Source organism: Thalassophryne amazonica, chromosome 15 (genome assembly GCF_902500255.1).
Source record: "Thalassophryne amazonica chromosome 15, fThaAma1.1, whole genome shotgun sequence".
In the NCBI taxonomy this organism is placed as follows: Eukaryota; Metazoa; Chordata; class Actinopteri; order Batrachoidiformes; family Batrachoididae; genus Thalassophryne; species Thalassophryne amazonica.
In genome coordinates, this window is record NC_047117.1 from 26,662,632 (window position 1) to 26,687,307 (window position 24,676).

The following is a 24,676-nucleotide window of genomic DNA, read 5'->3' on the forward strand; positions in this document are numbered from 1 at the left end:
GTCAGATTTGTTATTCTGAATAGTCTGGGAATATTTGATTAAAATTTAAAGAAAATCTTAGACAAAGTGCGTGAGGCCCCTCAAATATTTGTTGAATTGACATGGAATGACTCTTTTTGTCCTTGGCTAGCCCTCAATCAATACTGCTGCACGCAGGGATAATAAAACAAAACTAGTCTACTTATGCCATTGTAGGCTCCTAATTTACACTTTGTGTGCTGGCAAAGTGGCAATAGCAGGATGCTGTTTTCACTGATGTGTCTGTCTGTCTGTGGACAAGATAACGCAAAATGGTTGGACAGATTGCCTTCAAACTAGGTGGGAATATTACATCAAGATTGTCTATTGAACAATTCATGGATGGGATATCTATACCCAGGGTCGATCTCGAGACACCTGTGTGTGGGTTCGTTAAAAGTAGTAGCACGCCACCAAACACACAGTCCTTGACGGATCCTTAGCATGATCTGATGGCTGGGAAATCCCAGGCGATCGGGGTCTGAGGACCTGCTGCAACCTTTATCTGTCTTCACAGCCATTGGGTTACAAGCCATCACCTCTTCCAGCAGATGCGCTGTTGAGGACTTCTTGTTTCACCAGAACACCGTTAGCCATCTCGCGTTCAGGGTTCCTTTTTGGAATTCGTGGTTCACATAGAGGCCACGGCGCACACAAGGTCCTCTCCTGGATGTAGAGGTGATAAGATTTTGATGTACTTTGGTCAAATTACCCATGTGAAGTGCCTTCCGGCGACTTTGATGTGAGGTGATGCTATACAAATAAACTATTGAAATGGAATTGTCAAAGGTCAATGACAAGGAAAACATGGTCCACATGTTTATCTCAGCAACCAAGAAGCCTAGATGGTGGATCTAAGGCATAAATTGATCAGCTAAATATTTGTGATTGATTGGTATTAATGCCTTTGTAATGAAGTTTACACAAAGTCATATGATGAAGTGAGACATAGTCAAAAACAGCATTACAGTCATGTACATTTATATTGTGGTATGTAGAGTGAGCAGGGTATACATCAGCCCTCTGATGCCATTGACAATTTATTAACAGAAAAGCACATTAAAGACTTAACTGAGCTACAGCTGGGCTTTGCACACATAAGGCTTCAAAAATTAACAATAATAATAATAATCATTATAATAATAGTACAACAAAGAACAGTTCCAAAAAGACTTTTGCTTCATCTATTAATGTTTAAAATACTATTTCTAAGGCACAGTGTGAGTTGAGTGCATTAATATAATACTGAGATGGACACAAATTAAAATTATGTCTCACAAATACTACAGGAAACCTGGAAAACACTTCTTTTTTGGGTTTAAAAGTCGTCATGAGGCGGCACGGGTATAACATGAAAATATCAGTGACTTTGCAGGGATTAAATCTCTTCAATAAATTAAGTTGTGGGACATATTTTCCGTGAGAACCAAACAGCGGGTGTGGTTCTGTGCTGTCCGGCAGAACACTAGTTCAGTAGCTGATGTAGAAACGCGGCGTTCTGTCACTCCTCTCATACACTCTGAACCATTGAGTACTTCTTACAGGGGTTCTTAAGGCATGCAGGGGGCCAGGTCAGGGGCCAGCTGTATGAGCAGGGCACAGAAATGTGCACGTTCCGCTCGAAGAAATTGAACACAGGGTTCCACCAGGTGTTGGTGAGGTAGTTGTTCGGGGAGCATTTCAGTGTCTACAAGAAAAAAAAAACAATATGTTATTATAATAAACACTGCACTCACAGAAATATTTGCCCTAACTTTTAAGATTTATGTAATTTTATTACATGACTGATTCCCATTTACTTTTTTAGATAATTTTAATACAAACCTACCAAATAAACCTTACATGAAGTATATTCATTAATCCTATTTATCTGAAATGCATAATCCTCAGCTTTATGTATTTAGTATTAATAAAATATAATTACTCTAAATCAATAATAATGACAGTATTTATTTAAAATACATAAAGTATATTGTCTGAATTGCATAATAATTATGTTACCTATACATAGGTAACATAAATTTCGCCCTCCGAAGTTATCTAAAAAAAAGTAAATGGGAATCAGTCATGTAATAAAATTACATAAATCTTAAAAGTTAGGGCAAATATTTTTGTGAGTGTGACGCTTTGCAGAACTCCAAAACACAAAGGAAGTCTCGCAACACAAAAAGAGGTATCTGCCCAGAATACTCTCCCCGATTTTTACTGTTCCATGCATCACAAATAAATTACTAAAATTTAGAAAATAAAAGCGGGTTTAAGAGTAAAACAATCAATTCATTTAATAAACTTACTCATCTCAATCATCCAGGTAGAGATAAAGACAATAGAGCTCCATGATGCACTGAGTGGTCTGGGACAAAAATGCCTCTGAGCAGAACCACTTTTATGTGTTGGTGGTACTTCCATTATGTTGTGGAGCTTTGTAATGTGTCTGTAGTTTTGGGTGTACCTTGTTGTTGTATAGCAAATATCAAATTAATTTGTTGCATCTGCCGCAGATTACATTTGTATTTTCTATGTTCACAAGCATTTTTTTTTCCAATGTGCAAGACATTTTTTGATGCAGCTACACGTCACTGTATGTAGTTGTTTTTGTTTGTTTGTATTTGCTGGTGTTGTCTTAATTTGGAAGTGTTGTGGCCCATATTAGCCATCTTAATACTGGGCCCAAACTATTTGAGTTAAACACTTATGATCTTGTTTGAACTTTCAGGGTCACCCAAGGTGAATTCGGAATCTACACTTTGACCTTTCAAGGTCATTCAAGGACAAAGGTCACATGAACTACAGAAATATGATAATTAGTAGGGCTTTACACATTTCCTTGGAATAACAATTCAAAATATCCCCTATATACATAAACACTTGACCCAGATTTTGACTTTGGCATGTGATCTAGACCTTATTGGTTTTTGCTTTTTGTTATCCTTGCTGACCCTCAGACAATCCAGCGTATTTGGTCCAAATCGGATTAAAACCCTTCAAATTAATTTGTTCACAGACAGAAACACAGGATGAACAATACCCCAACGTAGTACTACCCTGGTCCCCAACCTTGGGTCGGTGCCCCGCTCCCCACACCCTTGGTGGATTAGCCAAAGATCCCAGAGATCACAAGGCTCTCCAAATTAGACAAGCACATGTTAAATAACGTCAAAATAACACACTTTCAGGATATTCAAAACAAATGAAAAATCTCATTTTTGTTTCTCCTTGGGATGAACCAAAATGAAGGGGGGGGAGTTATCATTAAAATGATAGATTCATTAATTTTAAACTCACTTTATTCTTTCTTTCTGTGCATGCATGTGGCTTAACCTTTTTTTTTTTTTTTTTTTTAGATATAAGGGGGAAATCCAAGGAAAAAAGATGGGGAAACCACTGTGTATGTGAATAATATCATGTAATATAATATCACATAATCAGGGTACATTAAATATGAAATACTTTGCCCATAAAGATCACGATGACAGCCAGCCTGAAAGTGCTGTGCTGGAAATTTTGCTCAGGATTCTTGCTATAATTATATAATTATAAGGAGTGAGTGCACTCAAACCCAGCAATTCCTGGAAAGGTATATTGTAATGATTCCTCATGTTGACATGTCGCTGATACAGATGGGAGCTTGTGGTTAATTACGTCAGTGTGAAATATACAGCCACGTGTCACCGGGCAGACACTGACTCAATAAGAGCTTTTAGATGTTTCTCTTTCTTTCACTAATTCATCCGCTGCACAAACACTGACCCATAATTCAGCTGTGTAATTCCGACCTGTAAATTGGCCATGGTGTGGTACCACCAGAACAGACGGGAGGTGATGAAATAGGCCACAACCACATCCACACTGTAGTGCTCGTGAGCCACCAAGATGCAAATTACACCCACTGCACTCAGCAGCCAGCACATCAGATGATACCACCAAAACGACCGCGGCGAATCTTCAGAGAAGGAAGAGATGGAATTATTTATGACAACATCCATTTTGGTCTGTTCTTCCATGTAGCAACTGGCAAGAAAACAGCCATTCTGCTGTATTTAATTCAACGTGCAACAAGTACGACAAAGGTGGCGTTGATTTGAATACTTACATTCTTTGATGAATAGGTAGGTAAGGGTGAGCATGACGGTGTGTCCACTGTACAGGAAGTCTCCACACATCAGATGGGACCCTGTAATGGACAAACCTCCACCGGAGATCAATCGCAAAACACGCTGGAGCTTTGCCTGGGAGTCGCCATACAGCTGATAGACATGGAAGTAGGAGTTAAGAGAAAAAGAACAAAGTTATCAGCATGATCATCATAATGATAATAATCAATCAATCAACATTTATTTATAGAGCGCTTTACAGCACCAACTGGTGTCCAATGCACTTAACATTAAAAACACAAATTGACAAAAATAAAATATATCTATACACAACATACATATACAAACATATACAATAAAATTTTAAAACAGCACGTAAAATCAGAACGTCACCTCCCCACTAGGTGTTAAAAGCCAGTTTAAATAAATAAGCCTTTAACTTAGATTTAAAAAGTGCTAGGTCAGGAATAGTACGTAATTCAAGAGGTAGCTCAGCAGCTTACTCAAATGTGAAACATTTGAACTTCACTTCACCATGCCCGTATATAGAGGGGGTTCAGGGGGTTCAACCGACTCCCCCCCCCCCCCCCCCCCCCCCCGAGAATTCTGCTGATTTTTTCTGCTGATTTTTTTCTGATCTGGATATCAACGTTATGTATTTTCTTTTCATTGATAATAAGCAACAAGCACTAACTGTTACACAGCTATTATCACACACCCTCAATTTCAATTTCCTCTGCCAGAGTAATCCCTTAAGTGATGAAAGGGGAAACTGCTAGATAAACTTTTCCCATGGGGGTTGAGAATTTTTGCTCCCTGGTCCCTATCCTCCTCTGATATCAAACAGATTAGTAGGCTTGTAAATACCCATGTAGACACACAATTACACTTGCCTGGTTTGTAAAAACATGTTTGTATGTATAAGCTGAGAAATAAAGGGAGCTTGTCCTTCCTGTTGCAAATACTGTAAAGGTGCAAAATATTCACGTGGGATTTATTATGCGAATTTCGCGAGTTAAACAAGGTCACCAAATTAAATACCGCTATTTTAATACATAACGTACATATACGTACATATTCATAATGTAAACGCGAATATTAATACCGCTAAAGAGGAGGTCTGTTAGAAAACTATCCGACCTTTTTATTTTTTGCAAAAACTATATGGATTTGAATCATGTGCGCTTACATCAGCCAAGCTTGAACCTTTGTGCGCATGCGTGAGTTTTTTCACGCCTGTCAGTTGCGTCATTCGCAACCAACAGGCAGGTACAAAGTTTACATTAATGTTATCTTGGTTCTTCCTGGGTAGTTCTTATGGCAACTGATCCAATCCCAAGCAAGGACTATTTGTATATAAAAATGTATTTCCTGAAATGATACATTTTGGGTTTCAAATGAAATTTATGTAGCTTTTTACCCCTCGAAATCCTCAAAAAGCTTCTGCTTCGGGGGGCTTTGCCCCCCTGAGCCCCCCACAAGGGCGTTGCCCCTCGACCCCACCGGGGGCCCTGCAGTCCACTGGACCCTCAACTCAAGGATTTGAACCCCCCCTTTCACATTCCTATATACGGCCCTGCTTCACTTCACTTCTTTTGGGGGGGGGTGATGGTCTAGTGGTTAAGACATTGGACTTGAGACCAGAAGATCCTAGGTTCAAATCCCAGCCTGACTGGAAAATCACTAAGGGCCCTTGGGCAAGGTCCTTAATCCCCTATTGCTCCCGGCGTGTAGCGAGCCCGTAGGGGTGAATGTGAGGCATTACTGTAAAGTGCTTTGAGCGTCTGCTGCAGATGGAAAAACACTATATAAATGCAGCCCATTTACCATTTCACATGGAAAAAAGTGATTTAAAAAGTATTATTAGTGCTATTAGGTGGTTGAAAAAATTAACTGAATTAAATTTCAAAGTTTGCAATTAATGAATATAAATTAATCTCATTCATAATTTTTGAAAAAACAAATCTTTTCTAATTGCAGAATGTATACACAGGGTCTCAGTAATGCAAAAACAAGAAAGAAAAGAAATTCACTCTAAAAAACAATTACAGAAATATTATAACGTATAAAAATAAACTGCAGTCTATGAACTTTGCAAAAATGGAATCATGAACATATTGATCAGGATTTATTGATGCACTATAAAATGCATTTTGAAAATTTTTGTATGTGTGGGTTTGGGGGGGGGGACTGAATTAGCACAATATGACCCCTCTAATAATTATGATACTGGATCTAAGCCATACTGGATCCATTTCATTTTCAAATCTATCCATATATTAAAACCTGGATGGAAAAACATCATGAATCAAGCATTTTAAACCTGTAAGAGCTCCATGTGTTGTTTTAATTAACAATTGTTGAAGCCTAATCAGTGTCAGAACTGCTGTTCATGCACAAACCCCTCACATTTGATATATAACAATGACAGTTATTAAAGCAAGTTACTTTGGTATGGAAAGTATTTAACAGTATTTTATCTAGAAACATTAGGCTCTTTTATTCCTCACATCAGAGAACAACATAAAGCTAATCCATACACTGTCTGTAGCTGTGCTGATAGCGTTGTTTTCCTTGGCCTTATTAAAATAAAAATATTTCTAGTCTGGTGTTGAAACCGTGCAAAAAAAAAGTGCACTCTTTGAGAGCAAAACAAGAAGTCAAAACAAAAAGGTTCAAAGTGCGATTAATCAAGATTTTAAAAATTAATGCGTTATAGGTGCTGTAACGAATTAACTCATGATTTTGCCATAAATATTACACGTAAAATGTTTAAAAAAGAAAGACCAGAAATAAACTTCTTTTGGTTGTTCCTGTTAGGGGTCACCACAGCAGATCATTTGTTTCCATCTCATCCTGTCCTGTATTTTCCTCTGTCACACCAACCACCTGCATGTCTTAAACCTCTTCTGGCCTCCCTCTTCTCCTCCTGCCTGGTGGCTCCATCAATCAGCATCCTTCTTCCTATATACCCTGGGTCCTCTGCACATGTCCAAACCATCTCAATCTTGCCTCTCTTTGTCTTCAAACCATCCCACCTGAGATGTCCCTCTGATATGTTCATTCCTAATCCTGTCCTTTCTTGACACTCCCACAGAGAATCACAACATCTTCAGCTCTGGCTCCTGTCTTTTTGGTAGTGCCACTGTCTCTAAGCCGTATAGCTGGTCTCACTACTGTCTTATAAACTTTCACCTTCACTCTTGCAGATATTCTTCGGTCACAAATTGTTCCTGCCACCTTTCTCCACCCACTCCACCCTACCTGCACTCTCTTCTTAAACTCTCTACCACACTCTCCATTACCTTGGACAGTGGACCCCAAGTATTTAAACTCATCTACTTTCATCACTTCCTTGTAACCGCACTACTTCACTGGGCTCCCTCTCATTTACGCACATGCACTCAGTCTTGCTGCTATTGACTTTCATTCCCGTTCTCTCCAGAGCGTATCTCCACAACTCCAGGCTAGACTCAGCCTGCTCTACACTCTCACTACAGATCATAATGTCACCTGCAAACATCATAGTCCATGGAGACTCCTGTCTGATCTCATCCATCAACCTGTCCATCACATTGCAAACAAGAAAGGACTCAGATCTGATCCTTGGTGTAATCCCACCTCCACCTTGAATGAATCTGTCAATCCTACTGCGCATGCCACCACTGTCACACTGTCCTTCTGCCACTCTAGATATTTACATGCCTCCACTGGAATGTCATCTGAACCAACTGCCTTTCCACTCTTCATCCTCTTCATAGCTGCCCTCACTTCATTCTTACTGATTCATCACTGCCCTTACTTCATCTTTACTGATTCATCACTTCCTGATATACTCTCTCCACATCATCTCGCCTTTTCTCTGTCTCATTTCTAATCATTCATCAGCTCCTCAAAATATTCCCTCCACCTACTCAACACACTCTCCCCGCTTGTCAACACATTACCATCTGTATCTTTTACCACTCTAACCTGCTGCACATCCTTTCCAGCTCTGTCCCTTTGGCTGGCCAATCAGTACAAGTCCTTTTCTCCTTCCTTACTATCCAACATATTGTACAGCTCCCTAAATGCATTTTCCTTAGCGTTTGCCATTTCTCTTTTCGCCTTGCACTGCATCTCCTTGTACTCCTGTCTACTTTCTTCATCTCTCTGACTGTCCCAATTGATTTTTGCCAGTATCTTTCTCCTTATGCTTTCCTGGATGTCTTTGTTCCAACACCAAGTCTTCTTGTCTTCCTTCTACTGTTCACATGTCACACCCAGTACCTTCCTAGCTGTCTCACCACATCTTTTACAGTTGTCCAAAATTGCCTCTCTCACCTGCTCACTGAATTTCACACAACAGTCTTCCTCCTTCAGCTTCCACCATCTGATCCTTTGTTAAGCTCTTACTCTCTTTTCTTCGTTACCTTTAAAGTCATCCTACAAGCCACCATCCTATACTGTCTAGCTACACTCTCTCCTGCTACCATCTTACAGTCTGCAATTCCTTTTAGCTTGCATCTCCTACACAGAATGTAGTGCACCTGGGTGTATCTTCGTCCTGTGCTCCTTCCTTTTCTTAAAGTAGGTATTCACCATAGCCATTTCCATCCTTTTTGCAAAATCAACTGCCATCTGTCCTTCCACATTCCTATCCTTGATACCATATTTACCCATTACTTCGTCATCACCTCTGTTCCCTTCATCAACATGCCCACTGAAGTCTGCTCCTATCACCATTCTTTCATGCTTGAGCACGCTCTCCACCACCTCATCTAACTCACTCCAGAAATCTTCTTTCTCCTTCATCTCGCAATCTACCTGTGGGGCATATGCACTGATGATATTCATCATCACCCCTTCAATTTCCAACTTCACACTCATCACCTTGTCAGACACTGGTTTAACCTCCAACACACTCTTAACATACTCTTCTTTAAAAATGACCCCAACACCATTTCTCTTCCTATCCACACCATGATACAACAACTTGTACCCACCACGTATGCTCCTGCTCTTACTTCCCTTCCACTTGGCATCTTGTACACACAATATGTCTACCTTTCTCCTCTCCGTCATATCAGCCAGCTCTCTCCTTTTACCAGTTATACTGCCAACATTCAAAGTCCCAGCTCTCACTTCCACCCTTCTAGTTTTTCCTCTTCTCCCATTGTCTGTAACTGCACCATTTGAGCTTCAAACCAGTTCTTCAGAAAACCTATGGGTGATGTCACTGAGGGTTTGTCCAGTATATATACAGTCTATATATATAGTCTATGCTTTTGAGGCGCAAACGCTCCGAGTGCTTTTGTGTTGTTATTGAACAGACACTTTGAGAAGTGAGGATTTCTGGCAAAGACACTGATCTGCAAACACGTTGTAGATTCTGTTCAGCAGGCAGACTAGATATGACACTTGGAATTAAAGTAACTGCTGTGACTGCTGTTATAATACCTGTAGCATCAACTGCTATGTATGAAAATTGTTCTGTGATCAAGGTGCCGCTGTTTCAGCCTTTGAAATGGACCTAACATACAAAACTCCTCAATGAATGGACATCCATGAGTCCACACAGAGATCAGTCGCTTGCATCACATTTTAAGTTAAGAAGTGCTCACGCTTTTTCCAAGTGGGAATTTAACATTGTGCACTCTGTTCGGCACATATTCATTCACTCTGGCACATGTCCTAACCCCTGATTAAAACCTAATCCCTCCCAATTATACACTAGGGCCTGTATTCACAAAGCATCCTAAGGGTAAAAGTAGCTCTTAGTGACATCATTCTAACAAAAATCTTACAGTTCCTCAAATTCTAAGACATTTATCAGAATTTTCCCTTGGTAAGATAAAAGTTATTCACAAAGCATCTTAGGCCTTAAGAGAGCTCCTAAGGTGAAAAACTGTTGGATGGATAGATGAGCTTTATTGTCATTGTCAATACAAGTGCAACAACAACGAGATAATGTCCACACTCAAATTGCCACAGACAAGATACAGCAATTAATCCACAATTATTACTTGTTTACCGTAATAATGCCACACATCAGAATTAAGACATCACATATACATTTGACATTTTTTATGTGCACTAAATTTGAAACAGTCCGTTTTCCAAATTGAGGCGATGTGAGTGTGTGGTAGCTGCTGCAACAGGAGTCATGCCACCGCCAGCTTGGGGGGAACAGGGACCTGCTGCAGCGAAAACTACGCAGCCCTCGGAGGGGAGAAGGGGTGGCGTGAGTGGTGGCCGGGATGGGGTGTGTGATGGGGGCAGGAGGGGTGGTAGGGGCGAAGTGGAGCATGCTTCAGTCTTTGTCCATGTGTGAGTCAGTTTTTGTCCTTGTACTGGAGTTAGAGAGATAAGGAGGCAGCCAATGTTCCCCAAGGTCATAGAGATTCTTCTTGAGGAAAACAGTGGGGCATTTTGTCCTTCAGAGGCTGATAAGCCTGCCGTGTTTGTGGTTGAGCAGTGAAAAACACTTTTACAATTACACATGAACAAACCAGATCCCAAATTATGAATATTCCCCGGTCTCTGAAATCTTCACCTTCCCCTGCAAGGTGCACATTTGCTCCAACATGTTATCCAATTTGCATCTGAGTTCAAGGGTTAATGCAGTCTGAGAATGCATCGCCTTGCTCAACTCATTAATCATGACGGACAAGTTTTTGGTTTTGGCGGCAGCTGTCTTGCCAATGTTCCGGTAGGTCAGAGCAGCACATAAGCCAATAAGTACCAGCCCTCCTACTATGAAACCAAATATGAGTAAATCCTCAACATCCTCCACAGAGAATGGCGCAAAGCAGAGGTGAGGAGGATCAGTATAGAAATGGGAAAATTGAAAATATGGTTTGACAGAAACAAATTATCATTAAACTTAAGTAAAACAAAATACATGTTATTTGGCTATTGTAATACAGACATACAGGTTCAGTTACAAGTCGAGGGGGTAGATATTGAAAGGGTACATGAAAATAAGTTTCTGGGGGTGATAATAGATGATAAGATAAACTGGAAGACTCATATAAAACATATACAAAGTAAACTGTCAAGAAGCATTTCAGTTCTAAACAAAGCGAAACATATTCTGGACCACAACTCACTCTGCATTCTTTACTGCTCACTGGTTTTACCATATTTACAGTACTGTGCAGAGGTATGGGGTAATACTTATATAACACAATCACTATTAGTAATGCAGAAAAGAGCTATAAGAATTATTCATAATACTGGCTATAGAGATCATACAAATCCACTATTTTTACAATCCAAATTCTTAAAATTCACAGACTTGGTTCATTTTCAAACAGTACAAATTGTGTATAAAGCAATAAACAATTTACTTCCAGCAAATATTAAAAATATGTTTTTTAACAGATCAGGGGATTACAGTCTGAGGGGGAAATTTAATTTAAAGCATCAGTGGGCACGAACAACATTAAAAGGTTTCTGTATTTCTGTCTGTGGGGTGAGGATGTGGAACAGATTGGGAGTGGGGCTCAAGCAATGTCCAAGCATGAACCAGTTCAAACAGCGGTACAAAAATATGTTTTTTTCTAGGTATAGGGAGGAGGAAGGGTAATGAGGGTTAGGGTGTTTTTGTTTTTTGCTTCGGCTTGTAAATATATAGTATTTTGTATGTAAGTAGGTATGTGTAGGTGTATATTTATGTTTCAATCAATCAATCAACTTTTTTCTTATATAGCGCCAAATCACAACAAACAGTTGCCCCAAGGCGCTCCATATTGCAAGGCAAGGCCATACAATAATTATGAAAAACCCCAACGGTCAAAACGACCCCCTATGAACAAGCACTTGGCAACAGTGGGAAGGAAAAACTCCCTTTTAACAGGAAGAAACCTCCAGCAGAACCAGGCTCAGGGAGGGGCAGTCTTCTGCTGAGACTGGTTGGGGCTGAGGGAAAAAACCAGGAAAAGGACATGCCGTGAAGGGGGGCAGAGATCGATCACTAATGATTAAATGCAGAGTGATGCATACGGAGCAAAAAGAGAAAGAAACAGTGCATCATGGGAACCCCCCCACAATGTACGTCTAAAGCAGCATAACCAAGGGATGGTCCAGGGTCACCCGATCCAGCCCTAACTATAAGCCTTAGCGAAAAGGAAAGTTTTAAGCCTAATCTTAAAAGTAGAGAGGGTATCTGTCTCCCTGATCTGAATTGGGAGCTGGTTCCACAGGAGAGGAGCCTGAAAGCTGAAGGCTCTGCCTCCCATTCTACTCTTACAAACCCTAGGAACTACAAGTAAGCCCGCAGTCTGAGAACGAAGCGCTCTAATGGGGTAATATGGTACTACGAGGTCCCTAAGATAAGATGGGACCTGATTATTCAAAACCTTATAAGTAAGAAGAAGAATTTTAAATTCTATTCTAGAATTAACAGGAAGCCAATGAAGAGAGGCCAACACGGGTGAGATATGCTCTCTCCTGCTAGTCCCCGTCAGTACTCTAGCTGCAGCATTCTGAACCAACTGAAGGCTTTTTAGGGAACTTTTAGGACAACCTGATAATAATGAATTACAATAGTCCAGCCTAGAGGAAATAAATGCATGAATTAGTTTTTCAGCATCACTCTGAGACAAGACCTTTCTGATTTTAGAGATATTGCGTAAATGCAAAAAGGCAGTCCTACATATTTGTTTAATATGCGCTTTGAATGACATATCCTGATCAAAAATGACTCCAAGATTTCTCACAGTATTACTAGAGATCAGGGAAATGCCATCCAGTGTAACGATCTGGTTAGACACCATGCTTCTAAGATTTGTGGGGCCAAGTACAATAACTGCAGTTTTATCTGAGTTTAAAAGCAGGAAATTAGAGGTCATCCATGTCTTTATGTCTGTAAGACAATCCTGCAGTTTAGCTAATTGGTGTGTATCCTCTGGCTTCATGGATAGATAAAGCTGGGTATCATCTGCGTAACAATGAAAATTTAAGCAATACTGTCTAATAATACTGCCTAAGGGAAGCATGTATAAAGTGAATAAAATTGGTCCTAGCACAGAACCTTGTGGAACTCCATAATTAACTTTAGTCTGTGAAGAAGATTCCCCATTTACATGAACAAACTGTAATCTATTAGACAAATATGATTCAAACCACCGCAGCGCAGTGCCTTTAATACCTATGACATGCTCTAACCTCTGTAATAAAATTTTATGGTCAACAGTATCAAAAGCAGCACTGAGGTCCAACAGAACAAGCACAGAGATAAGTCCACTGTCCGAAGCCATAAGAAGATCATTTGTAACCTTCACTAATGCTGTTTCTGTACTATGATGAATTCTAAAACCTGACTGAAACTCTTCAAATAGACCATTCCTCTGCAGGTGATCAGTTAGCTGTTTTACAACTACCCTCTCAAGAATCTTTGAGAGAAAAGGAAGGTTGGAAATTGGCCTATAATTAGCTAAGATAGCTGGGTCAAGTGATGGCTTTTTAAGTAATGGTTTAATTACTGCCACCTTAAAGGCCTGTGGTACATAACCAACTAACAAAGATAGATTGATCATATTTAAGATTGAAGCATTAAATAATGGTAGGACTTCCTTGAGCAGCCTGGCAGGAATGGGGTCCAATAAACATGCCGATGGTTTGGACGAAGCAACCAATGAAAATAACTCAGACAGAACAACCGGAGAGAAAGAGTCTAACCAAATACCGGCATCACTGAAAGCAGCCAAAGATAACGATACATCTTTGGGATGGTTATGAGTAATTTTTTCTCTAATAGTCAAAATTTTGTTAGCAAAGAAAGTCATGAAGTCATTACTAGTTAAAGTTAATGGAATACTCAGCTCAATAGAGCTCTGACTCTTTGTCAGCCTAGCTACAGTGCTGAAAAGAAACCTGAGGTTATACTTATTTTCTTCAATTAGTGATGAGTAGAAAGATGTCCTAGCTTTACGGAGGGCTTTTTTATAGAGCAACAAACTCTTTTTCCAGGCTAAGTGAAGATCTTCTAAATTAGTGAGACGCCATTTCCTCTCCAACTTACGGGTTATCTGCTTTAAGCTACGAGTTTGTGAGTTATACCACGGAGTCAGACACTTCTGATTTAAGGCTCTCTTTTTCAGAGGAGCTACAGCATCCAAAGTTGTCTTCAATGAGGATGTAAAACTATTGACGAGATACTCTATCTCACTCACAGAGTTTAGGTAGCTACTCTGCACTGTGTTGGTATATGGCATTAGAGAACATAAAGAAGGAATCATATCCTTAAACCTAGTTACAGCGCTTTCTGAAAGACTTCTAGTGTAATGAAACTTATTCCCCACTGCAGGGTAGTCCATCAGGGTAAATGTAAATGTTATTAAAAAATGATCAGACAGAAGGGAGTTTTCAGGGAATACTGTTAAGTCTTCTATTTCCATACCATAAGTCAGAACAAGATCTAAGATATGATTAAAGTGGTGGGTGGACTCATTTACTTTTTGAGCAAAGCCGATAGAGTCTAATAATAGATTAAATGCAGTGTTGAGGCTGTCATTCTCAGCATCTGTGTGGATATTAAAATCGCCCACTATAATTATCTTATCTGAGCTAAGCACTAAGTCAGACAAAAGGGCTGAAAATTCATAGAGAAACTCACAGTAACGACCAGGTGGACGATAGATAATAACAAATAAAACTGGTTTTTGGGACTTCCAATTTGGATGGACAAGACTAAGAGTCAAGCTTTCAAATGAATTAAAGCTCTGTCTAGGTTTTTGATTAATTAATAAGCTGGAATGGAAGATTGCTGCTAATCCTCCGCCACGGCCCGTGCTACGAGCATTCTGACAGTTAGTGTGACTCGGGGGTGTTGACTCATTTAAACTAACATATTCATCCTGCTGTAACCAGGTTTCTGTTAGGCAGAATAAATCAATACGTTGATCAATTATTATATCATTTACCAACAGGGACTTAGAAGAGAGAGACCTAATGTTTAATAGACCACATTTAACTGTTTTAGTCTGTGGTGCAGTTGAAGGTGCTATATTATTTTTTCTTTTTGAATTTTTATGCTTAAATAGATTTTTGCTGGTTATTGGTGGTCTGGGAGCAGGCACCGTCTCTACGGGGATGGGGCAACGAGGGGATGGCAGGGGGAGAGAAGCTGCAGAGAGGTGTATAAGACCACAGCTCTGCCTCCTGGTCCCAACGCTGGACAGTCACAGTTTGGAGGATCCAAGAAAATTGGCCAGATTTCTAGAAATGAGAGCTGCTCCATCTAAAGTGGGATGGATGCCGTCTCTCCTAACAAGACCAGGTTTTCCCCAGAAGCTTTGCCAATTATCAATGAAGCCCACCTCATTTTTTGGACACCACTCAGACAGCCAGCAATTCAAGGAGAACATGCGGCTAAACATGTCACTCCCGGTCTGATTGGGGAGGGGCCCAGAGAAAACAACAGAGTCCGACATTGTTTTTGCAAAGTTACACACCGATTTAATGTTAATTTTAGTGACCTCCGATTGGCGTAACCGAGTGTCATTACTGCCGACGTGAATTACAATCTTACCAAATTTACGCTTAGCCTTAGCCAGCAATTTCAAATGTCCTTCGATGTCGCCTGCTCTGGCCCCCGGAAGACAATTGACAATGGTTGCTGGTGTCGCTAACTTCACATTTCTCAAAACAGAGTCGCCAATAACCAGAGTTTGATCCTCGGCGAGTGTATCGTCGAGTGGGGAAAAACGGTTAGAGATGTGAACGGGTTGACGGTGTACACGGGGCTTCTGTTTAGGGCTACGCTTCCTCCTCACAGTCACCCAGTCAGCCTGCTTTCCTGACTGCCCGGGATCTGCCAGGGGGGAACTAGCGGCAGCTAAGCTACCTTGGTCCGCACCGACTACAGGGGCCTGGCTAGCTGTAGAATTTTCCACGGTGCGGAGCCGAGTCTCCAATTCGCCCAGCCTGGCCTCCAAAGCTACGAATAAGCTGCACTTATTACAAGTACCGTTACTGCTAAAGGAGGCCGAGGAATAACTAAACATTTCACACCCAGAGCAGAAAAGTGCGGGAGAGACAGGAGAAGCTGCCATGCTAAATCGGCTAAGAGCTAGTAGCTACGCAACCTAGCGGATTCCTAAAAACACACAAAGTGAATAATGTGTAAATAATTTAAAGGTGATTCAGCAGAAGGAGTGCCCCAATCAAGGCACCAAACAGGCCATGAAGCAGCACAGGCAACGCACGACAACAGCGAACGCACGACAACGGTGCTAAAATAAAATAAAAATCAACTAAACACGCTGTGGAGCAGCACAGATAACGCACGACAACAGTGCTAAAAGAGAAAAAAAAAATAAAAAATAAAAAAATAATAAAAACGAAAGCGTTAGCAAGCTAGTTAGCTTGCCAACGCTGATGAAAGTTAGCTGATAAAAGTGCTCCGTCGCGATGTTTTGACCGTTAGAGGTCTTCCTTAGGCGTTGGAGCACAGTAAAAAAGTAAAAAAAAAGTAAAAAGGTAAAAAAGTAAAAAAGTCTTGAAAAAGACTGTTAAGTCCAAAGCAGCAGGTAGCAGTCTCTGTGTAAACAGTCCCAACAGAGAGCCAAAATTCTGATGCCAACACGTAAACCAACACGATGTTGGTTTACGATGTTCACGATGTGTATATATGTATATTTATGTATATATATATATATATATATATATATATATATATATATATATATATATATATATATATATATATATATATATATATATATTGATATCGGTTTAGGTGTGTAGGAATCTATGTGTATATGTGGCAAAGGGTATTACTGGTTGTGGGGAAGAAGGGGTAGGGATAAATAAGCTGATGCTTCACCCTACCCCTTTTCGGACATGTTGAGTATACAGTAGGAACTTTTTTGTTGTTGTCTTTACTGATCTATCTTGTAATTGTTGTTGTATCAAATGTTCGAAATAAACAGTTTTCATTCATTCATTCATTCATTCATTCAAAAAGCATGTGACACGCCACGTCTCCCAGGCGTCGAGAACATAGCCCACAGGGTAAGTTCCATCTGGGCACGCAGGGTCCCCCGGCCCTGATCTTCTTGTAGAAAAAATTATGTCAATAGTGTTCAGAGACCAGCTGATCAATTCCATGGTTAATCCAATAGTTTGAAGAATTCAAAGTCTGGTGAAGTAGGGACTTTGAAGGTTGGAGCAGAGATAGAGGAGAGAGGAGGAGATGTGACCGCCCTCGCCGGAGTCCCAAGCTCAATTTAAGAGGAGGGAGGAGGCCCTTTAAGAAGCCTAAGAGTGTCTTAAACAGACAAGGTGGCAGAAAGAAAGACAGGAAAGAGAGACATTCTCTGTATGTTGTATGGCAGTGATTAAGTAATGCTACTAGCTTGATCGTGCAGGGATAATGTTTGCGGTTGATCTCATCACAAACAAGCTTACTTTTTCCACCCAGCGTAGTAATGCAATAATGCCTGAGATGAAGGTCATCACAACATTACGATACCTGGCTACTAGAAAAAATGTAAGTTGCATGTAAATTCTATAACATTCATAGGTAAGCCTATGGTCATGAGGGTTGGGTTGACCGAAAGAACTACCTTGCGGGTACAAGTGGCCAAAATGGGTTTCCTGGAGGGGTGGGGGGGGTAGCTAGTGTCTCCCTTAGACTCTTAGAGATAGGGTGAGAAGCTCGGTCATCCGTCAGAAGTTTGGAGTACAGCCGCTGCTCCTTCGCGCTGAAAGAAGCCAGCTGAGGTGGTTCTGGCATCTGGTAAGGATGCCCCGGGCTCTCTCTAGGGAGGTGTTCCAGGCACGTCCATCTGGGAGGAGACCCCATGGAAGACCCAGGACTAGGTGAGAGATTATAGTTCCACACTGGCCTGGGAGCGTTTCTATCCACTCCTTGCTCAGAGTTGCCCTCAGACACTTCCTGGATCACTCTTAGGCTAAGATTCCTTACTGGAAATCTTTAGGCTAAGCTCTCTGAGACGACTCTGAGATTCTTTGTGAATACGGGCCCTGATCTCCACACAACTCCAGCTCTGGCCAGGAGTGGTGAAAGCAGCCTGAAAATTTGGTACTAACCAGATTTAAAGTTTTGTTTTTTTACTTTTACTTTTTTGTTAGTATTTGTGATCAGTTCAGTTTGTTTGGTCTGGCAATGTGCTACTGTGTATCTCTATATCCAGAGTGCACCCCATGGACCCACCATGTGAGGCTTTCTGACTATTGCACACTCACTTGTAACCAATAACCAGTAAAAATCTATTTAAGCATAAAAATTCAAAAAGGAAAAATAATATAGCACCTTCAGCTGCACCACAGACTAAAACAGTTAAATGTGGTCTATTAAACATTAGGTCTCTCTCTTCTAAGTCCCTGTTAGTAAATGATATAATAATTGATCAACATATTGTTTTATTCTGCCTTACAGAAACCTGGTTACAGCAGGATGAATATGTTAGTTTAAATGAGTCAACACCCCCGAGTCACACTAACTGCCAGAACGCTCGTAGCACGGGCTGAGGCGGAGGATTAGCAGCAATCTTCCATTCCAGCTTATTAATTAATCCAAAACCCAGACAGAGCTTTAATTCATTTGAAAGCTTGACTCTTAGTCTTGTCCATCCAAATTGGAAGTCCCAAAAACCAGTTTTATTTGTTATTATCTATCGTCCACCTGGTCGTTACTGTGAGTTTCTCTGTGAATTTTCAGACCTTTTGTCTGACTTAGTGCTTAGCTCAGATAAGATAATTATAGTGGGCGATTTTAACATCCACACAGATGCTGAGAATGACAGCCTCAACACTGCATTTAATCTATTATTAGACTCAATTGGCTTTGCTCAAAATGTAAATGAGTCCACCCACCACTTTAATCATATCTTAGATCTTGTTCTGACTTATGGTATGGAAATTGAAGACTTAACAGTATTCCCTGAAAACTCCCTTCCGTCTGATCATTTCTTAATAAAATTTACATTTACTCTGATGGACTACCCAGCAGTGGGGAATAAGTTTCATTACACTAGAAGGCTTTCAGAAAGCGCTGTAACTAGGTTTAAGGATATGATTCCTTCTTTATGTTCTCTAATGCCATATACCAACACAGTGCAGAGTAGCTACCTAAACTCTGTGAGTGAGATAGAGTATCTCGTCAATAGTTTTACATCCTCATTGAAGACAACTTTGGATGCTGTAGCTCCTCTGAAAAAGAGAGCCTTAAATCAGAAGTGCCTGACTCCGTGGTATAACTCACAAACTTGCAGCTTAAAGCAGATAACCCATACATTGGAGAGGAAATGGCGTCTCACTAATTTAGAAGATCTTCACTTAGCCTGGAAAAAGAGTCTGTTGCTCTATAAAAAAGTTATTGTATGGCCTTGCCTTACAATATAAAGCGCCTTGGGGCAACTGTTTGTTGTGATTTGGCGCTATATAAATAAAATTGATTTGATTTGATTTGAAGTATAAATTCCCTTGCCAGTATAAATTCCAGCAACTTTTTTCTGGAAAAACAATCCATATAACTTACCTCAGGTTATACCAATCCCCAGGAAATACACAAGTAGTAAATACTCCATCACAGTGGGCCTCGTATCAACGTTGCGTACGGCGATATTTGAGCGTATATGGGGTGTACGCCAAAACAGTTTCGCTACTTGGCATTTATCAATGTGGTCGTTGGCGTACGCTGCGCTGAAAATATACACCAGGTCGAGAGGTGGCGTAAATTATACACCAAAATGAACCAGCGCTGGAATCCACATAAAAGTGAAGATGATCAACATGATAAACAGTGCCATTATACAAATCAATGCATATGTTACATAAATAACACTTTCCTGATTATACTACATAATAATCAATACAAATCCCACCTTTGCGGGATTGTTATGGAGCACGATCCGTGGCCACAGCGCTGACAGGAAGGAAAGCGCTGCTCGCCTTTTTCTCCAGACTTCGAGCCTGGAGCCAGAGCAGCGCTGAGCTTAACTTCATGTGGTGTGATCATTTTAGACTATGAAATTGATAATAACAACTGTACTTTCGTCATTCCCTTAATTCGCCCGTACTGCAGCCAGGTTTTGTCGTCTCCATTCGGTTGTCACAATAAAATAAATACAGAAATACATTTAAAAAATAAAGAAATCTGACAGATTAGGCGTGTCTTATTAATTGAGCGAGCAAATATCCACGTCAAGAATTATTGACATGTGAAAAGAGAATACAGTGGTCCCTCGCTATAACGCCGTTCACCTGTCGTGGCCTCGGAGTCTCGCGGAGTATTTAGTCCAATTTTGCATGCCTTTTTTTTACAGTGTTCTGTGTTCTCCATATCTGTTCATAAGAATCTTGTTGCCCAGAAGAGAAAAGAGCGCCAACAACTACTCATAACTGTGTTTGTCACACGGAAACAAACACCTGCTGCAGCGAGATGTGAGTGGGAAAAGGCGCGGCGCCAGGACGCAGAGGCCCGATCTGTGAAATACTGGTCAGTCACTATTAATAACTTCTTATGTGTCCGACCTCGTTCGTTGATCGTTAAAATTAATTTGTTAGTTCTAAATGCCATTATAATTATTTATAGGAAAACGTTCTATTTTTATTTCTCAAACAAATGTTTGGGCCTGAAAACAGTTTGGTATTATTTTCCTACTAAGGTTTGAGTGTGAGAGTGTTTGAGAGAAAAGTGAGAAAATGTTCATGCCTGATTGAGAAAGTGTATAAACTGTGTAGTGAGGGGTTTTATAGCCTTAAAACATCTATAATAATTGTAAAAAATAACGCTGACTATGTCGCGGTTTCGCGTATTATGGGCTATTTTTTAGAACGTAACTCCAGCGATTAATGAGGGACCACTGTAACACTTTATTGATTATATACTACAAAACAATTGATACGACAGCCGCTTTTGATGCTCTATTGGCACGCGTCGTGATTGGTGGAGTTCTTTTTCATTGCCGTCTTCCCGACTTCCATGTCGTAAAATGAGGGTGTGTCTGAAGGGGAGTCTGAATATTTATGGGCGTGTTTATTATAATTACGATCGTTTCCACCCGCCGCATTTATCAAGATCACGTCAGGCGTATGCCAGAAATGGGCAGGTGCGCACTGCTTGATACATGTCACGGTGACTTTGGTGTATTTAAAGTTTACGCCGTAAATTTACGCCACAAGTGCGCAACATTGATACATGAGGCCCATTGCATGGGAAATAAGTTTTCCGCAGTTTATCTCAAGTATGTTGGCACTTGGAAAAGCATTTGGAAGGCAGTCAGCTTGGTCACAGCAGAGACAACATTCACACAGAATTTATCTGTGCTGACCTGTTTGCACCTTTTACACACCTATTATGTGATCATCTTTGTGAGCGACTCAACTGTAAATTCTCTCACTGTGCAACGGCTTTAGTGTGGAGATTAAAAATAAAGCAACATACTAAAAAGTCAGTGGGAACATGTTTTTTCATGCTTATGTAAGAAGACACTTCTGCTCAGAGCACAAACAGCAAAAAAATCTTACTAAGGTATTAAGAACATCATAGAGATAACTATCAAGACAGATCCTTTTTGTCACACAGCAGAGAAGACAGAAATACAAAAATAAAAAAGCACAGAATCCTGGTAATTTTTATTTTATCTTTACAGGTTACTGTGGCACGTCAGGCCTGTTTATTGAGTAGCCACTCCCATCGTTGTTCTTTTTATAGAGAATTATTATCCCGTGCCAGTCAACCATAATCATGACAGACATCCCGTAATAATAATAATAATAATAATAATATATATATATATATATATATATATATATATATATATATATATATATATATAAAAACATCTAGAATGAATAGCGCTTGTGACACATTACATTATGTATCATCACTGTGGTATTTCATCTGTTGTGCAACACACACCTCCTTTTGAGACAAATATGTCCATGGACATGTTGTTACTAAAACATTAGCACCAAGCTTGGAAAAATGGTAAACTCAAATTCTTAAAATAATTCTGTTTGTACCGACCATACCCAAAACATCTTCATTGGTCTTCTTTTCTATCCATGGGATTCTAACCATTCTTCTGAGGCTCACATCTTATAGCCCAGGTTTTACATCCGAATGGCAATGTAGCTGTTACATAACTTTTTGATATCTGTAATCTTCTTTCCAGCCCTATCTTCCAAGAAGAACGTATGTTCTCATCATGACATATGTTCACTGTGCTTCTTTCAGTGAACTTTCTTTCAGTCAGTGCTTGCTCATAGGGGGTCGTTTTGACCGTTGGGGTTTTTCTGTAATTATTGTATGGCTTTTGCCTTACAATATAAAGCGCCTTGGGGCGACTGTTTGTTGTGATTTGGCGCTATATAAATAAAATTGATTTGATTTGATTCTTTCTCACACTTGTCTGACTGTTCTGTGCAACACGAACAACTGCCAAGAACACATTTTTGATCAAACACTGAAGCACCTCAATATTATTGAGTGCTAAGGCAATAAAAAGACAAAATGGCTTTTTTATGGCCACCTCTCTTGCGTGACTGTGCAAAATGAGTCCCAGAAGGACAACACGAGTGTACAGCCAAGCAACAAAAGCTAACGTTTGCATCCTGCTCACCTTCGGAGCACAAGTCATGTGCATGCCAGGTACAGGCAGGGTGGTGATGTACATGGTAACACAGCGGTACAAGTACAAGGTGCCAATCAGGAAGAAGAATCGCCTGCTTGCTATTGACCTGCAAAATGACAAAAAAAAAAAAAAAAAACACCTCTTACAAAGCTGCAGACATCTTAAAGCTAAACTACGCTGTAGACTGGATGTGTGAAATAAGTCAACATGCTATCCTAGCGCAGGGCTTCTGTTCAGCTGGTCAATAGATAGTCATAAGTAGATTACACAACAAGGCATCAGTGAGTTAGCCTCAGTAATATGCTGTAACATTAGGAAAAAAAATCCCATCATGTTTCTGTTTTTATTCATGCAGCTGAGTGGCCAGATGTGGCTGACCTGATCAGTAACATGATGTAGAATGAATAGAGACACCAGGACAGAGAAACAAGTTCTAAACAAGCTACAGGATATCAGAGCTGAACAACATTTTGAAGAGTCATAACAGGCTTTTTTTCCTCCTTTGACTCTTTGTCAAGTCAAATATGACAGCATGTGCAAGTACCACATGCCGCCGCACCATAGAACCGCCATGGGTTCTGGTTGGCAACTACCCAGGTAGACCGGGTCTTCCCTGTTGTCAGGAGGCCCGGTGTCGCCGACCAAATGTTCCCCCCAAAAATTGGTCCTCCCTGCGTCACTGCACCTTCACTGCGCATGCGTCATTTTGGAGTGTCAGCAGCAACCCACCAATTATCACCCCATTTCTGTTTAAAACTGCCTTGTTTCTGCTTAATACTGACTTTAGAATGATTTAAGAGGTTTTACTTTGTCATCTGATGGTTAATAATCACATTATTCCCTTTGATTGCTTTGGGTGTAGAGAGTCAGACTCAGCGAGTCGGTCTCAGATGTGCTGTTGTGGCGCTCTGATCAGTCCCCCGTTGTTTATTATGAAATAATGTTGACTTTATGTGGAAATGATTGTTGTACAAAGCTTCAGATATTTGTTGCTGAGATAGATGTTGAGTGGAGTGCAGTTTGAAGCAGAAATGAGGCAATAATCACTGCTGACAGTCCGAAATGACGCATGCGCAATGAAGGTGGGGGGAAGGCAGGGTGGACCGATTTTTAGTGGGGACCGTATGGTCGGCCACACCACTGATTTGTATATATTACTGGATAGCTCATTGGCTTACACACTCCATACAATCTGCTGAAGCAAACTGGCGGCCATCTTGCCAATGTCAACAATTTCAAGTAATAACTGAGCTGATTCTCTCATTTACTTATTTTTGTTTTTCGGATAATGTAAGATTTTTCCCTCCTAATCTATGCCTGCCATGATTAGCTATTTGATTTATTTTCTTTCTTTCTTTTATTTCTTTGACACTTTCTTCCATTCTATTCTCACTTACTCATATCTCACTGGGACAAATACTCAATTCTAAAAATTAGCATTCTTTAATCAAAGTTTACACAAGTGTTGTGGAATCATCAGCACGCTATATATGTGTGTGTGTGTGTGTGTGTGTGTGTGTGTGTGTGTGTGTGTGTGTGTGTGTGTGTGTGTGTGTGTGTGTGTGTGTGTGTGTGTGTGTATTGGTACCATATCATGAACAAAAGTGGATGGATAACATAAGTCATGATGGCTAATACAGAATTAGTGGATTTTTTTTTTTTTAATAGGTGCACTAAAAGAATCAAACACCACTTAACTAGCTACAGGACAGTTAGTTTTCATTCATTTCATATGACAGTTAGTTTTCCCTGCAATGACATTTATTACACATAGCTCTATGAGCTTCAGCCTAATATAAGTAATAAAGCTAGTAACAACAACACCTAAAGCTCCAAAACTATGCATAAGTAGACCTAATAAATGTCTTAAAATAGTTAGTCCAACAAAAAATACATGTGGCTACACATGTTGAGTTAATAAGCCACTTATTATTATTATTATTATCATTAGCTTTGCCTATATGGTGGAATAAG

The 24,676-nt window shown here is 40.2% G+C and overlaps 1 protein-coding gene across 1 annotated transcript in view; it reads right to left on the reverse strand.

Moving 5' to 3' along the window:
* Positions 1-1,045: 1,045 nt before the first annotated feature.
* The window catches only part of sgms2a (sphingomyelin synthase 2a), a 36,205-nt gene continuing 12,574 nt past the window's right edge, over positions 1,046-24,676 (reverse strand). The window contains exons 3-6 of the mRNA XM_034188522.1: positions 22,691-22,808; positions 4,112-4,265; positions 3,795-3,961; positions 1,046-1,705 (exon numbers count right to left, since the gene is read on the reverse strand). Of these exons, the coding sequence (XP_034044413.1) occupies positions 1,529-1,705; positions 3,795-3,961; positions 4,112-4,265; positions 22,691-22,808 (616 nt within the window). The 3' untranslated portion in view covers positions 1,046-1,528. The remainder of the gene's footprint in view (positions 1,706-3,794; positions 3,962-4,111; positions 4,266-22,690; positions 22,809-24,676) is intronic.